General features: G+C 32.9%; 1 protein-coding gene across 2 annotated transcripts in view; it reads left to right on the top strand.

Annotated features, from left to right (window-relative positions):
* The window catches only part of NECTIN3 (nectin cell adhesion molecule 3), a 145,537-nt gene that overhangs the window by 69,327 nt on the left and 59,058 nt on the right, over window positions 1-17,152 (top strand). Inside the window, exon 6 of one of the 2 annotated variants that reach the window (XM_033855849.2) lies at window positions 16,769-16,907. In XM_033855849.2, coding sequence (XP_033711740.1) covers window positions 16,769-16,907 — 139 coding nt within the window. Of the gene's footprint in view, window positions 1-4,647; window positions 7,751-16,768; window positions 16,908-17,152 lie in introns of those variants that run through there. The other variant, XM_033855848.2, reaches the window with a different exon arrangement.

The following is a 17,152-nucleotide window of genomic DNA, read 5'->3' as shown; positions in this document are numbered from 1 at the left end:
ACGGGTTCATGCCCTGGTCTGGGAAGATCCCACATGCCGCGGAGCGGCTGGGCCCATGAGCCATGGCCGCTAAGCCTGTGCGTCCGGAGCCTGTGCTCCGCAACGGGAGAGGCCACAGCAGTGAGAGGCCCACGTACCGCAAAAAAAAAAATTGAAACCTCTCTCTTCTCACCCCTTTACTACTGTCTGTCATTCTTCTCTGCCTTATTTTTTCTCTGCAGTACATATTACCATGTGACATACTACATATTTTATTTGTATGCTTGCCTGTTTTTACCCCCACTAGAACATATGTCCTAAGAGGGCAGGAATTTTGTGTGCTTTAATCAATACTGTATTCTCACCCTCTGCAGCAATCTTTAGCACATAGTAAGTGTTCAGTAAACTTTTGTCGCATGCATGAATACATGAGAAGAAAATAATCAGGAAAGAATAAAAAATTCAGTCTGCATTTATGTGAAATTTTTTTTGACAGAGGTACTAATATACCGCTGATGATAAACTTTACACATTTTAAAATCAACCTCTACTAAGTCTTATAAGAGTCAAAACAAAACTTTGAGTAAATATGAAAAATCACAGTTAATTACCACTGAGTACTTCAGAAAAAGATAGCATTATATGAGATGGTTTTCTTTAAGTAATCATCAAGAATTAGACTTAATTTTCTGTCCAGTCTTTAATACAGTATACTGTACTGAGTTTAGTTAGGTCCTCTACGAGCTTCTTAGTGTATATAATGTATCCTAGATATAAATTGCTTTCCCCAACAGACTATTAAAGCCTACTAGTAGGCTTTTATCACAGTAACAGGCCATAACTTATACAGTAAATGATCAGAAAGTTAATCTTTTTCATTGTGAGTTATATGTACCCATTTTCCTCTAGGAAAACATTTTAATAAAATTTATATTTTAAAATTTCATAAATGATATTTTAAAATATTTGTAAAAGGAAGGTATGCTATGACTGGAGGCTAAAAAGTTCTACCCACAACAGAATAGAATTAGCAACTCTGAGTTATTTGAAATTTTGTTATACATTTTCCCACATTGGCATAAGTTATTGTGCAGGAGGTACAGTATTCAAGATTGCAATATTCAACTTCAGTTATTACTCATGGTGGTACAGTGGCTCTTTGTCCAGGACTAACCGACTGCTTGAAATTGTGTTTTTCTAGTTGCTTTTGGTGTGTGTGTTTTTTCCCTGATACCTCTTACATCTCTGAGACTAGAGAAGCAAATTTTCTTATATCACTTAAGTTCCTCATGCCTAAAAATCAAAGTATATTCCTATGCAAATCTTGAATTTCAAATCATATAATTTGAATGAATTTCAATCCAGACATAATGAGACGCACTTAATTTAGCAATCCTTCAACTTTAACATTTATAGGGCTTCCCTGGTGGTGCAGTGGTTGAGAGTCCGCCTGCCGATGCAGGGGATATGGGTTCATGCCCCGGTCCGGGAGGATCCCACATGCCGCGGAGCGGCTGGGCCCCTGAGCCATGGCCGCGGAGCCTGTGCGTCCGGAGCCTGTGCTCTGCAATGGGAGAGGCCACAACAGTGAGAGGCCCGTGTACCGGAAAAAAAAAAAAAAAAAAAAACAAAACTTTAACATTTATAGATTTTGTTTATTTAAACAATTTATATAGTCTAAAAGAAAAGGGAACCAATTCATTCATTTTTTAACACAGTAATTATTAGGCTAAAATATACTTCATAGCTACAGAGTTTTTACTGGACTGTTCGTTTTTCTATTTGGCAGAACTCGTTAATTTGAAAAAGAAACTTAAGAAGTTGTGTGTGGAGAACTCAGAATCTACTAGTTTATTACATTTGTTATATATTTATTTATCACATTTAGCAAAGAATATAAAATAACAACTGAATAAATAAGGAATGCTTATTTATTTATGGGAACGATTTGTAAATCATGATAAATAAGTAGCTGTTAGTGATTACAAAATTGTCCTCCTGCCTCCTTACACAAAGAATGACTCTCACTGTAATTATCTTGGAGCAGAGCAAGAATTGGAAAGCATGAATAAATGTCTCATGTGAATCATGATATGTCCATTGCTTAAGATACAAAATATAACGTTTAGCAATAGTCCCTCTTATTAATAGTGAGGCTATGCTATTTTTTTTTAATTAATTTATTTTATTTTTGGCTGCGTTGGGCCTTCATTGCTGTGCTCGGGCTTTCTCTAGTTGTGGCGAGTGGGGGCTACTCTTCGTTGCGGTGCGTGGGATTCTCACTGCAGTGGCATCTCCTGTTGCGGAGCATGGGCTCTAGGCGCGTGGGCTTCAGTAGTTGCAGCATGCAGGCTCAGTAGTGGTGGCTCACGGGCTCTAAAGCGCAGGCTCCGTAGTTGTGGCGCGCGGGCTTAGTTGCTCCCCGGCATGTGGGGTCTTCCCGGACCAGGGCTTAAACCCGTGTCCCCTGCATTGGCAGGCGGATTCTTAACCACTGCGCCACCAGGGAAGCCCTATGCTGTTTTTTTTACACTAGTTGAGGAGGGGCTGGTAGGTTTGAAAATTTCTAGAACTGCTGACAAAATAAGATTTTTAAATAGATTTTTTTTGGTTACTCTTTTTTTGTTGTTAGATTTTCTGAAAGTTGTATTTTGTTAAATCTCAGTTAAATACACAGTAGATGTCCATTTGTGTTCACATAAAGAACATTACAAGTAGAAATAAATGTCAGTGATTTTTTCTTTTTAAGAATACTTGGTTAAAATGTACAGTTATGTATCATATTTGGTGAGAGCTGATGTACATGTACTATTCTGAGAAAAATACCATTTCATCAAGAGCTATCAAAAACTTTAAAAATTTTATGTGCACAAAAATGTGTGAATTTTAAATCATTAATTAGGTGATTTGTGCTTTTGTTTAAACATGCTGATGCCCATTTATTATAATACTTTTTCCTTTGGGAATCATTGTGGAGATGACATTTAATATGTAAAACTTCCATTAGTCCTCCTCCTCAGAAAATACATGAGTTGTCTTATAAATGATTAATTTTTAGTCTGTTTCTTTAATATCCTGGTTCTGTGAGGTTGGATTATATGAGGCTTTACTACTTTTATAATAGAAATGATCCTGCAATTTCACAATTTTTTTTTAAGATTGAATTTGTACAACTAGTGAATTTGTTCTCACAAATTAAAACTCTTCTTTGATTCATTTACTTACATATAATATGATAACTAATTCACTTCAAGGTACTTGACTGGATTGCCTGTTATATTGGTTTAAACTCATAGGAAATTACTTATAATGTACTTGTTACATTTTACACTGTACTTGCTAAAGTTTTACTACATTCTATACATATGGCATTCCGTGATGAAACCTGTTTCAGTAAGTATTTTTCTTTAGCTTGTAATTTTAGAATAACTTACCCCATGTAGATTTAGTATTTTTCTAACAATCACTTTTTAAAAGCTCTGTCAGTACCACTCATTTAAAAATTAATTATAAGAGATTACCATTTGGGTCATTTATTTTTTATCAATGAAGAAATTCAAGATTTTTGAAGTCATCCTTTCTTCAAACTCTAGAATTTTGTGTAACATGACCTACAAATACCACGTAATTGATAATTAACCAATCTTTAATTTTTACTATTTATGTTTAGCTGCTTTTTAATATTAATGGCTATTTACTCTGTAATCTAATGGCAATACACAGGATCATTTGCATCTAATATTTAAGTATCCTTAGAATGTTCTCTCTAAAATATTAGCTGCTCTTTCTGAGACTCCATCCTAAAGCAATGTGACATTGAATTTTGCAGACATGGTTGAAATTTCTCAGTTTCCTTAATGTTCATATCTTACCCATGGAGTATAGACATGATGATGACATTTTTATAATACTATATAGTTTATAACATGTTTTTACTTTGTCTATTGGTCTCATTTGTTAATAGCCCATCTGGCTAACATAAATATGTGCTTTTTATTTTTTAAATCACTAAATAATGGTATATACTACATATGTCCTTTCTAAAAATTAAAGAGTTTTCTTTATTTAAGGAAAATATTTTTGAGAGAATTATTAAGTCAACAGCTTATACTATGGCCACTTAACAAGAATCTATAGTTTTTCATTCTTTTAAAGATAAGTTCAGCTCTTACAAAAATAAACTATATTAGGTAAAGATGGATTTCAAGAAAACATATTTTAATTTTTTCATTCTTTTATTATTCTGTTATTTCCTTGTGCTACTGGCTAAGAAAATGTACATTTGAATGATTCGATTTAATTTTTTAGTAATGATAATTCTTAAGCCAGCTGTATATAGGACACTTAAATAATAGTCTTAATTTAAAAGAAAAAGTATTTCTTAGAATACAGTGTCACACTTAAACTTGGAATAGAATAATTTAGGATTTACGCCATACATAATTTTTCATTCCCTTTACGTAATTGGTAACTGACTAAGTGTCAGATTTATTTTTTTTTACATGTAGAAGTATCACTACTTTCTAATCTTAAATTAAGAATGAAAAACTATTGTTACTATGAATATATTTTCATTAACTGTGCTGTCTTTTCAACTTGCTGCTGAATCAGCCTGCATTGACATTCTTTGCCTTTCTGTGTCTTGTCTATCTTTACCGTTTCCATTAGATCCTCCTACTACTACCACCCTTCAGCCCACCATTCAATGGCATCCCTCAACTGCTGACTTCGAGGATCTAGCAACAGAACCAAAAAAATTGCCCTTCCCATTGTCAACTTTGGCAACAATTAAGGATGACACAATTGGCACAATCATTGCTAGTGTAGTGGGTGGGGCTCTCTTCGTAGTACTTGTAAGTGTTTTGGCTGGAATATTCTGCTATAGGAGAAGACGGACGTTTCGTGGAGACTACTTTGCCAAGAACTACATTCCACCATCAGATATGCAAAAAGAATCACAGATAGATGTTCTTCAACAAGATGAGCTTGATTCTTACCCAGACAGTGTAAAAAAAGAAAACAAAAATCCAGTGAACAATCTAATACGGAAAGACTATTTAGAAGAGCATGAAAAAACGCAGTGGAACAATGTAGAAAATCTCAGTAGGTTTGAAAGACCAATGGATTATTATGAAGATCTAAAAATGGGAATGAAGTTCGTCAGCGATGAACAGTATGATGAAAATGAAGATGACTTAGTTTCACATGTAGATGGTTCCGTAATTTCCAGGAGGGAGTGGTATGTTTAGCAGCCACTAAATGTGACTTAACTATGTACAATGTTTCATTCATACTAGTTGATCATTTTCAGATTGTTCATACTTTTTCTCGAGGAATAATAAGCTTTTCAACTTGATTTTCAAGCTTTTTATATTCTAATTTGACAAACAGAAATGTAAAATCTGGGTTCAGTGTATCTGAGCTGCTTTACAGTTTTTTTTTCAATGCTGTACTACTGTTTCAAGATTTAACTTTTAATGCAGAGTACTTTACTGGTCTGAGGCACACAGGTAAGAAGAAATGTCAACATTAAATGAATGACTTTTTTGGTACAAAAGTTAAAAAAAAAAAAGGAAACTACCTTGGCATTGTGTATTAAATGTTTACCTAAGACTATTATCTCAAGTAAAATGTTTGTTAAACATATACCTCTCAAAATTTATCACCACTAAATGATACTACATCAAAATTGACTATAAAACTAATTCAAGAAATGTTTATATATATTTTTAGTATACAAAAAAATTCAGCCTAATGAAACACCTTTTCTTTTCAGACATTATTTTCTATGTTTCTATACAAATGGAATCTTTACCTCTGCATTTTAATGAGCCTTGCCATAATTACTGTAGAGTGGCTTTTCAAAGGTATTTTGTTGCACTAAAAACTGTGGTAGTACACTCAGTGAACATGATGTGTGGAAGAGCATAATTAGCTGATCAATATTTTTGTCCAGAATACATACAAGAGTAATAAAAACATGCCTTTTAAACATGATAATTACTACAATCTTTTCATCTCTGGAGGGCAGTGCTTATATTGTCATGTGAACATAGGTTTTGGTACATGAAGTGGTAGTTTTGTTTTAATGATTTATGTCCTAAATATAATAATAATAATGAAAAGATGGTACATAGTTTAATAGAGTACAGAGAGAGCATTTCAGTATATGGAAAACCATGGGTAAAACAAGCATTGGAGTACCATTTTTAGAAATGAGACAAACATTTCAGCCAAGAATCTGTGCAGAGAATTTTGTAGACCATCTTGTTTTAGTCATTTATTATTGATGTTGTTCAAATGGATAAATATATAGGAAAAAAATAGAATAAACTTGGAAATTTGAGATTTAACAAGAAAAAATCTGAATTATAGAACCAATCACTAGCACTTGCTGATCGATATTGACAAACCATCCCCCTTTTCCTCCTAAATGTATGTATGTGTTTCAAGATTTTTGTTTTTCCAATTAAAACTGGAAACGTCATGAGGTCTTTTTGTTTTGTTTTTTGTTTTTTACATAATTAAGTATATCCTTTCCAAAATCATGTATCTTTTGAAAAAGAAATCTTACCTAAATCTTCAAATGTGGATCTTCTTTGTTAGGTAATTAAATTGCTTCTACAGTGGAGTCCTATACAATTATAATGATGACAACTATTTTGAAGACCAAAGAATATGTTTTATGTGTTGATGATTCATTTGAAAAAAGGACTGTGTAGAATTGCCTTAGGAGTTTTTCCAGGGAGTTGAAATAGAAGTTAGCAGGAGAATCATAAATTAAATAACTTATTTTGTTAATAAAACGGCAAAGTAGGTACTTTTTTTTCACCTTCCCAACTGCTCCCTTCCCAATCCTCATCAAATCTAAAAAAGTGTTTTTATAAGGCAAAGTTCTAACATGTTCATAGAATTTTGCAAGTAGTGAAGGCTTTATTCTCAGTGATTATAACCTAGTTTCCTTTATTTTAACATAGCAGTATTTTGTGGAAGTTTGAAATCTATTTTATTTCTCTCCCTCAAACACTTAGTATAACAGTAAAGTGTTGGTTAAGGATACAGTTAAGTTCATTGATGTCTTGTTAAAAATATTTGGTTTAAATATGGCTAACCACTGACCAATATTAAGACTCTTTGGTCCCAGTCATTGGAAGAAAAACGTTCTTGATAATACCTTATGATCAAAGTGACTTTATTTTTTGTTATTTAAATGTTAGCAATGATATGGCCATAAGAAAGATGAGTCTAAAACTTTTTTCCATGGAAGATGTAAATTTGTGGCTTTTTTGAGCAAAATATCCTCTTTAGTGGTTTGAAGTGTCATATGAATCTGAGAAGAGTAATCCCATTTAGAATATTGTACAAATCACGACTTGACTCTAATCCGAAGGAAATTAGCAATGTATTCCAAGAACTGTGTTTTAAAATATAAATATCTACTTAGTGATCATGAACTTTCTTTTAAATAGTGACCATTGTGTGGTTAGGGTTTTTTGTTTAGTTTTTGTTGGTTTGTTTTTTTGGGGGTTTTTTTTGGCAGTAGGGAGTGACATGGAACACTGCAAGTGAGTATTTGATATATTCTGCATCCTTTCTAAATCATTTGGCAAGCTACTAAAAGACTTCAGAATTTTAAGAATATGATATGATACTAGTGCTTAAGACTTTCTGAAGCATTGCACTATTGTTTATTAGAGCTTTATGTATGTTTACTGTACATAGAGACTTGTTTGTAAACATAGTCATATTAATAAACAATTTTTTAAATTACTTTTTGAGTATCAGTAATGTGCACAGCTAATTGATGTATTGAACTCCTACTCTCTTCTTGGAAAAGGTGGAAGAATAGTTTTACTTTATTTTGGCCATGTTTATTGCCTTTATATTTGAACTGGTTTTTCATTTTTGTGTTCACTTTAGAGTTTTCTTTCACAGTAGTTAAAGTACTTCAGTGATACAGTGGAGATGAATTCAACTCTTTGTTTTTCCCTTTTTTGCATTTTTATTAAAATATGTTGAAACTTTAATAGGCTAGGGGTTGACTTTAAAAATGGTATCTGAGAAGTACTTTATAGTTGAAAGATATAGTATTTTACCATGTGCCTGAAAGGTTTCTGTTTGATAAGTCTAACATTAAAGAAACCATTAGGGTTTTTCAGTAGTAGGTATTGCTTCTGATAGCCATATATAGGAAAGTTATAATGGTAAGCCTGGCTGAATGTTCGCATAAGGGGCTATAGGAAGTACAATGTATAAGTGCAAAAATTGAGAGAAATGTAGTAATATTAGATGCAAAAACATCTGACTTTAGTTTGATTTTGCTTTTGGTAAATACTGCTGAAACAAAGTATGAACAAGAAGTTGTTAATGTGTGGAAGTAATCAATGTAAAGTGTAAGAAAGGAAGAAATGGTACCCATATTGATTTTTTAATTCTAACAGGGGAATGATTTACAGATTGGATTGTTTTTCCTATTTACTTGTTAATGTATCATCCATAAAAAGCTCTTTTCTCAAATTTTTGTTATATTGGGATATATTTAGTTTTAATGTGTACCAGGGATTTTTTTTTTTAACCAAGTTACTTATCAGGTGGTAGCCCCAATAGCCATTCAATAAATCTTTAAATAAAAGTTTTTTAAAAAAATTCTTAAGAGGCATATTTCTGTAACAAGCCTATGGCTCTGTATTACCTTCTTTGTCCGCATTTTGATTTTTGCTGGAGAGAGAGAGAGAGAGTGTGTGTGTGTAACCTAGTTTCCTTTAATTAATGATGTTTTGTGGAATTAGAAACCTATTTTATTTCTCTTTCCAAACAAGACTATATCAGGTTAAGGATACAGTTAAATAAAGTTTGAGGAAGCATCTAAGTTGGCATGTTAACCATTATAAAATTTACTTTTAATTAATCATATAATTCCTATCTCATATATACATATCATCAGTAACATTCTCCACAGTCATGAATTATCTTCTAGCTCTAGTCCTAGAAGTTAAAATAAATTTTAAATGTTTGCTGTGACTTTGACGTAAGTCAAATTTTTATATATTAGCTTTCAGTTTGGAATTAACACATTTCATAAAATATTTTTTAAGTTGGCATTTAGTGTTTTTAACTTGTTGCTTGTGAGCTGCTTTGAGTAGGAATGACATTGTTTCTTATTGTTTGTAGTTACCTTCTCCCTGTTCCTCATTTCTGACATTTGAAATTATGATACAGGGACTTCCCTGGTGGTCTGTTGGTTAAGTCTCCATGCTTCCACTGCAGGGGGTGCAGGTTCCACCCCTGATCGGGGAACTAAGATCCCACACGCTGCGCGGCTCGGCCAAAAAAATAAAATAAAATAAAAATAAAATAAACAAACAGTATTATAAAACCTAAAATATTTTAAGATAAAATAAATTAAAATTTGATACATTTTTTCCCCCTAAACTTTAAACTATTTTAGAGAAAGCAGCAGTTTTTTTCAAATAATGTACAATTTGACTGGATTAAGTTTGGTTTCATTCTTGTTATACCAATAAAAATTCATGCATGAAAGAATCTTTGGAATAGTGTACAGAGTATACCAACTTTTTGGTGTTTTTTTTTAAAATTGTTTCTGTTTATGCATTTCTGTTTTCTTCTATTCCAGTAAGCTACACTTTTTTTTTAAAGTACATGTCTACTTTGAGATGAGTAGTGATAGGTTTCCATCAAGAGCTTGAAACCAAACATTGCTTACAAAAGCTTTTGCTATATATACCTACCCTTAGGGGTCATTTCTTTTCTCGAGCCTTGATAATAGTTATTTTATCATGTTCATTTCAATTTTGAAGGGTAAAATATGATTCAATTTTGTGATGTTTTATTTCACTTGCCTTTTAGTTAATAGCTGCTGTTTGTTCTGGCTGGGCACTATGGATGAAGCCTAGTGAAAGTGAGTTTAGCAGAATAACTTTAAAGTATAAATCTCAAAACTTGAGAATAATTCAAGGCCTTATTTCCTTTCATGCATAATACTTCTACATAGATGTGATACCTGATTTCACAGTCTCAGTTATGAGAAATATCTCAGGGAAAACCAAGTCTTGAAGGGACAGTTTGATCTAAAAGCTAGAGGAAACAAGACCTAGAGGCTTTGACCTTCCTGTTTAAAAAACAGATTATTATTAAAAAATATGCAATAGTAAGACAGAATAATGAAATGAATATTCATGTACCTGCTTCAGTTATTGTCAGTTCATGGTCAGTCTTGTTTTATTTAAATTTCTGTCTATATAATCCCTCCTGCCATTAGTTCACCTGTAAATATATCAGTATGTAGCTCTAAAAGTTAAGGAACATTTAGAGAAAGTAACCACAGATTCATTACTACACCAGAAATGAATAATTCCTTAATATCAAGTATCCAGTGAGTGTTCAAATTTCTAATCATATATTTTTGCAGTTTTAGCTAGTAACCAAATGTGATCCATACATTGGTTGGTTGAGATGTCTTTTAATCTGTGTGTTCTCTGTGTGCTGTTCCCCACTCCCGCACTTTTCCCATGCAGTTTTTTTGGTGAAGAAACAGCTTCATCTGTCCTGCAGTTTTCCAGTTTGGATTGTGCCAGTTGCACCTCTGTATTTTCTGTAAGTTGACAGATCTAGAGCCTTGATAAGATTAAGGTTTAATTTGGGGGGCAAGGTTACTTCAGTGGTGGTATGTTCCTCTATCAGAAGGCGCGTAGTCTTTACCTCGTTTTCTTTCAATATTAGCAGCCATTTGATGCTCAAAGCCTAGATCTACTAACAGGGAACCTACATAATTTCTAGATCTATTAACTCTTTTTTTACCACACCATGTGCTTTAATGTCTTAATAATTATGTTCATGCTGCTCCCTTTACCTGAAATACCCTTTCCTCCCTTTGCCATATTGGGAAACCAGTCCATATTCAAGGTCCAGCTCAAATTATAGTTTTATGAAACTTTTCCCTGTAGAATTAATACTTGCTGTTCATAATTCTTTTTTATCAACTTATATCTCCTCTATTGTAACCTCACATTTTATTCTAGTTATTATCTATCTTCTTTAGATCAGTGCTCTTCAATACTCTTGACTGTGCCTATCAATTAAAGATTAGTATGTACTCATAGTCCTAATATGTATGTTTATAAATTATATATGTGCTACCATAGAATTTTGCTATATGCATTTTAAAATATTCACAAAAAACAAATTTTTAATCTGCTGAAATAACATTTTAAAGTACTAATTATTTTCACTAAAACAGTAATATTTGGGTAAACAATATAATTGTGCTTCATTTTAAAAGTTAACTTTTTTTCTTGCTAAAACATTTTTGAGAAAACCATATAATTGTGCTTCATTTTTTTTTTAATCTTGGTTTTATACTTTTTGATTCAGTGTTTCAAAGTTTTAAGTCCATGTTGAGTATATTTTAACACTTGTTTTTAGGTATGAAAGCTAAGCCACCTCTCAAAAACAAGTAGATTCAAATGAAAGAAGTTCATTGTTGGGAACCTTAACAGTTTTCATCCCAGCTACTTTTTTTAGAGCTAGTCTTCATGTTCAAGGTGTTTGATTTTTCAGTATCATGCTAATTACCACTCACATTAGCTATTTCAGCACAGTATGGGTTTAGTGTGAGGTTTGTTGTTAATAAGAGTGAATATAAATTTGTTTTATTTGGTTTCTAAATGTATTTGATTGGGGGGGTTCATTTGTCACATCTGATTAGGTTGCCATGGTTTTATTTCATAATGTAACTGGTAAAGTTTATGTATTAGGAAGAAGTTATTTGCATTGCCATTTTTGTGGGGTTTTGTTGTTATTTGTGCGTACATTATTGGTGTTATCTTACATTCTGTCAGTTCTTTGCAGGAATGGCATTTACTTGGATTAAATGCCTACTAGTATATAACACGGATTAACACTGATACCCTCACTTGGTTTATGAGTCAGATGTTCACCTGTCAGAGCACGCATGTCATGCCTCCTTTACATTTTTGACTTCTAGTTAAATCTAGATAAGTTTTTAGTTCATTCAGCTGAGCTCCCATACATCACAATAATGTCTGTCACAGGATGCTATGTTGAGAGGGACAACCAAGTAAAGATGTAACTGTTTACTTACTTTCATTCTGGAACTGTCCCACTCCACACTTCCTATAGGAAATTTTGGGTGCCCTGTGTGGCAGGGTGCCATCTGACACATGGACCAACTAGGGCTACCAGTGCCAATCCATACTAGTACAATAGTAATTTTTATTAAATGCCCTCTCCCTCTCTTTTTTTAGAAAAGTGATGATTTCTTCCTATACTTCATTGGAAAATAAATATTTTTATGGATTCTCTGACCCTACCTTGAGGCTTTTGCTCTATTGTGAGGACAGGAACTGTGTAAAATTTATCCTTGGCATTCCTAGCACAAGGCTTGGCACATGTTTGGTTACTATTGGTAATTTGTTGGATGAGAAGCTGAGGAGACTGTCCTGACCCAAATAGAGGACTTCTATTAAAAAATAGTGAGATAAATATTTGGATGGATATAAAGGCTTAGATGTTGTATTGAAAAGATAAGCATTAAAACGGCTATTGAAAAATAAAACAGTGGGGCATATGGGGAAAATTTGGTAATACAGTAACATGTATTATGGGGATATATGAATTTAATCCCAAATGAAAGTTGGGAAGATAAGTTCGTAGGGTTTTACATTAAGCTGTGAATCAATCCATGGCATCACAGAAGTTTGGGTGGAGGAAATGAAGAAAAAGAGGGATGAAACTTAACATCTCAATTGTTGGGATTTGGTGTTTTAATGTAAGTGTAAAAAGGGACTATGGATTTCTGTACTCACCCATTTTAAATGGTTTTAGGAAATTGCCAGAAACACGTATTTTAGTGTATAGAATAGTATTTAACTTTTAAAAACTTTATAATGCCTCAGTTTCAGGTGTGAATCAGGTGAGCACATGTTTGAATAGCCTTTACGTAGGCTTTATTCACTTGTATCAGTGAAAACAAAGACAAACTATAATTCAGTTTAATATCTATAATATTTATATTTTTTCAAAAAGTAATGAAAGTTATTTCTCCTGTCTGTATTAAATTTTTTGTATGATTCGTAACTGATTTTTAATAGCTTTCTCCATAAGATATATGCATGGTGTCTTTAATTATGGATAGTGTACTTTGGTTGTATTGAGGAATGCTGTTTTTCTGTTTTTGGAGGTGAGTTTCCAATGTATATGGGTTAATAAGCAGCTGTGATAACAGAAAGATGTTCTTCTGGGAGACATGCACGAATCCTTTAATACTAAATATTTTAATGCTTTTGTCTTTTTGTTTTCTGCTGCTTGTAAGCATACAATTAGATTTAGTAGAACATCTCCTTAGGTTATGGTAAGGTAATATTGCTTCATGTCAGTCACTCAGTAAACTAGCTTAATGTTGAAAAATGCCAAATTTTTATACATTTACTTAGTTAAATTTTTTTCTGCTTGTAGTGGTTTTGTTGGAATATAGGGTCTATGTAGATTATGAGGACAGGGATGTGGGGAGGCAGTGTTGGGGCTAAATTCTCAATTTTCATCAAAATACTTTGACTTGAATGCAAGAAACTTGAGCTCTTCCTTTGCATTTCATACTAGTGTTCATCACCCATTAATACTTTTAAAATCTTAATACTCTTAAATATATTATTTCTTCTTTTCTCAGTAAGTTGAAGAATCAGAAAAGGAAATATATATATGTCATATATGTACTTAATCAGTTTACCTATGTAGAGCAGGATATCCAATTGGTAAATGGACTCTACCTAACTTTTCTTCCACTTCCTCATTTCAGCACTTACTAGCCTGTTCCAATACTGAGAAGAGGTGTGCAAAAAATGTTAGAGATGAATAAAGAATGAATGGAACCAAGTGAAATAAATATGCTCAAATTAAAATAGAAGGAAGAGTTACAGTATACATACAGTCACCTCTCAGTTATGGAATTCTAGAGCTAGAAATTAGAAGACTAATGGGACAGAATTGGATAAGTAGACCATAATTTAAATGTTTAAAGAATAGTATTTATATAGACTTGAGAATTACTTCAGGATATTAAAAATAGTATATATTCAGAGTTGGGAATTACATTAGGATATTAAAAGTCTGATTTTGATTTATTACTTACAAAACACTACCAAATTAAATATTATTGCTAAGATTAAATGAAAGGCTTGCTTGTAGGAGGTGTGAGGTTTGATGAAGAATTTATAATGATATGTTGGGATTGAGTGATATATATATATATATATATATATATATATATATATATATATATAATGTGTTAAGATTGTTAATCTTAATTTGGGCTAATTATATTCAAAGAGTAACCTGAGTTTTTGAAACATAATTTCAGAAGTATTACATAAATATGGTATCAACTTTGTCATTATCATCAAAATAAGAACACCCAAATTTAAATTCTCCACACTTGGGCAAAAGTGATAGGGCCACTTTATTCCTTAGCAAAAGAAAAAATTCCATTAAAAGGAAATCTTTAGACTAGTGTAGAATAGGTAGCATACTTGACACATTGGGATTTTTTATTTTTGCCACTGACAAGGTGTATGACCTTTGTCAAATAACCTTGGTCATGTAATCTTAATAGGTTTCAATTGGCCTATTGTTAAAAACCGAATACAAAACTACAACTTACATGGTGGGAAAAGTGATAGTGTAGAAGATAAGACTAGCCCTAAATCATCCCAAGTCTTTTTTCTACATTTATAAGAGCAGAGTAATACTTGACTGGCTTAGTTTTCAAATCTTTTTCTCATGTAGCACATATTCAAATGGAGTTAGTGATTAGAGAAATGAGCAACAACAGGAAGATAAACCAGGTATGTATTAGCAGATGAGGGTAACATCCTGAACAATGAAGCTGGTTATATTGTTTAAAATAATTGTATATTTTTAGATTCTATTCAGTATTTGAAAGATCAGATTGGGTTCCTTGGAGCTCATTGGTATAAGATTTTTAGTCTAGAATGAGGCTAATGAACCATTAATAAACACAAGATCATTAGTTTGCTGAAGAGATTTTTATAATTGACAAGAAAGTAAAACGTTGTGGGTTTTTTTGTTTTTTTGTTTTTTTTTGCGTTACGCAGGCCTCTCACTGTTGTGGCCTCTCCCGTTGCGGAGCACAGGCTCCGGACGCGCAGGCTCAGCGGCCATGGCTCACAGGCCCAGCCGCTCCGCGGCATGTGGGATCGTCCCGGACCGGGGCACGAACCCTCATCCCCTGCATCGGCAGGCGGACTCTCAACCACTGCTCCACCAGGGAAGCCCTAAAATGTTGTTTTTAGCAATCTAAAACACCACATGAATCACATTTTAATATGAACAGTTGGGAAATGCTTCTAAATACACTATGTATGTATTTGGAAATACCGTGATGGTAAGTAGGTAAAACATATTTCAAAACTGATAGTGCTTAATTCTATTTAAATTTGCCATGTCTGGATTCCAACAGTAATTGTAATTATTTAAGGGTGTATATGAACGTCAATTTAATTGAAGACTAAGAGCTCGGCGTTTCCAAATAGGGGACCCAAAAGGAGAGACTACTTTAGATGTTGCGAAAAACCATTTCCCAAAAAGGGCTTATGGGTGGAGGTTTCTATCCTGCCCTAACCTAGCTTTATTTCACCCTGTGTTCTCTCCTATTCATTGACTGAATGACCTTGGGCAGAATATTTAACTTTAGAATAGCAGTATCTTCATTTATAGAATGTTACCTTAAATATCTTTCTTACTGGTTAGAAAGATAAAATCATGTATATTGAAGGTTCTTTGTAACTGATGGGTTGCTTCACAAAATTCAGTTATTGGGTTTAATATGGCTGTAATTGTCAAAATAATACCCATAAGGATTGATGGTTTTGTCATATCCATAATACTTATATTTGAAAATAACTTTAGTAAATTCCTTTAATTGGGAGTTCATAAAGTAGGGTGACATTTTTTTTAGAATTGTGTGAAATGCTAACTACTAAGTATGTTTTTAACATCCTTTCTTATAAAATTTTGTGATGCAGGCTGGAAAAGAGAAATTGGTATTCAGAAATGATAGAGTGTGTCTATAGCCAGGAGACAGGGAAGAATTTACCTAATTTTGTAGTATAGACACTATCTTAAAGTGTAATTTGTATTAAATGTGTGTGAACTAAAGGAAGTTATCTGCAGCAAGTACTGTTTTAATAATACTTCTATTTTAAAAACTTAGATTTTGCAATGTCACTTTTTGACTATTTATTACATCTGGGATATTTTCTGTTTTTTAGTGTTGTTTTCCCTTTCTTGAAGGTTTTTGGTTTCTTAGAATTTCTTTTAATGGAATGAAAGGTAAAAATCTATTCAATACATTGTTGGCTAACTCCATTAAAGAATACTGAATTTTTTTTTTATCACCTTTTAGAGTAAGAACTTAGTTTTCATCCTTTTCTCTATCTTCTTTTCTCGTTCAGACATTCTTTGCCCGTTGACAGTAGATTCACTCATTGATACCTGACTGGGGCTATTCTTTTCATCACTTTAAAAAAGTAAAGTTGGAGTGCTAAGGTGACATCTTGCAAGGAATAAATGTGTTAGCATAATGCTCCAAAAAGTAACGAATCAAATTTGGGGTCTTCTAAACTTGTGGTTGGATAACATACTTAATCAGTCCTTGCACATTGTAGAAATCAGAGGACACAAACTCAAGAACTCTTAAAATTGTTTAAAAAACCTAATTTTTGTTACTTTACAGATGTTCCACTTAAGCAGACCTCTTCTATAGCTGTAGCTGGAGCTGTAATTGGAGCTGTCCTTGCCCTTTTCATCATTGCCATCTTTGTGACTGTGCTGTTGACTCCTCGAAAAAAGAGACCATCCTACCTTGACAAAGTGTAGGTAAATTTTTTGCTTGTGTTCAACTATGAATATTCAGTATGTGGCAGTCGTTATCTTTACAGCTACTCATATGAAAACTGTCTGAGGGATGGAAGTAAAGATACTGTTAGGTCTTTGTAAGATGACTGGTTTTGTCAGGAAGTCTGACTACATTTTGGTAAATAAACAGTTGCAAGGGGCTGCTAGAGACAAATATATTAGACACCTTTTTAACCTACAGTATATTACATACCTTTCCAAA

This window comes from Tursiops truncatus, chromosome 4, assembly GCF_011762595.2.
Source record: "Tursiops truncatus isolate mTurTru1 chromosome 4, mTurTru1.mat.Y, whole genome shotgun sequence".
In the NCBI taxonomy this organism is placed as follows: domain Eukaryota; kingdom Metazoa; phylum Chordata; class Mammalia; order Artiodactyla; family Delphinidae; genus Tursiops; species Tursiops truncatus.
This window is presented reverse-complemented; position numbering and strand designations above follow the sequence as displayed.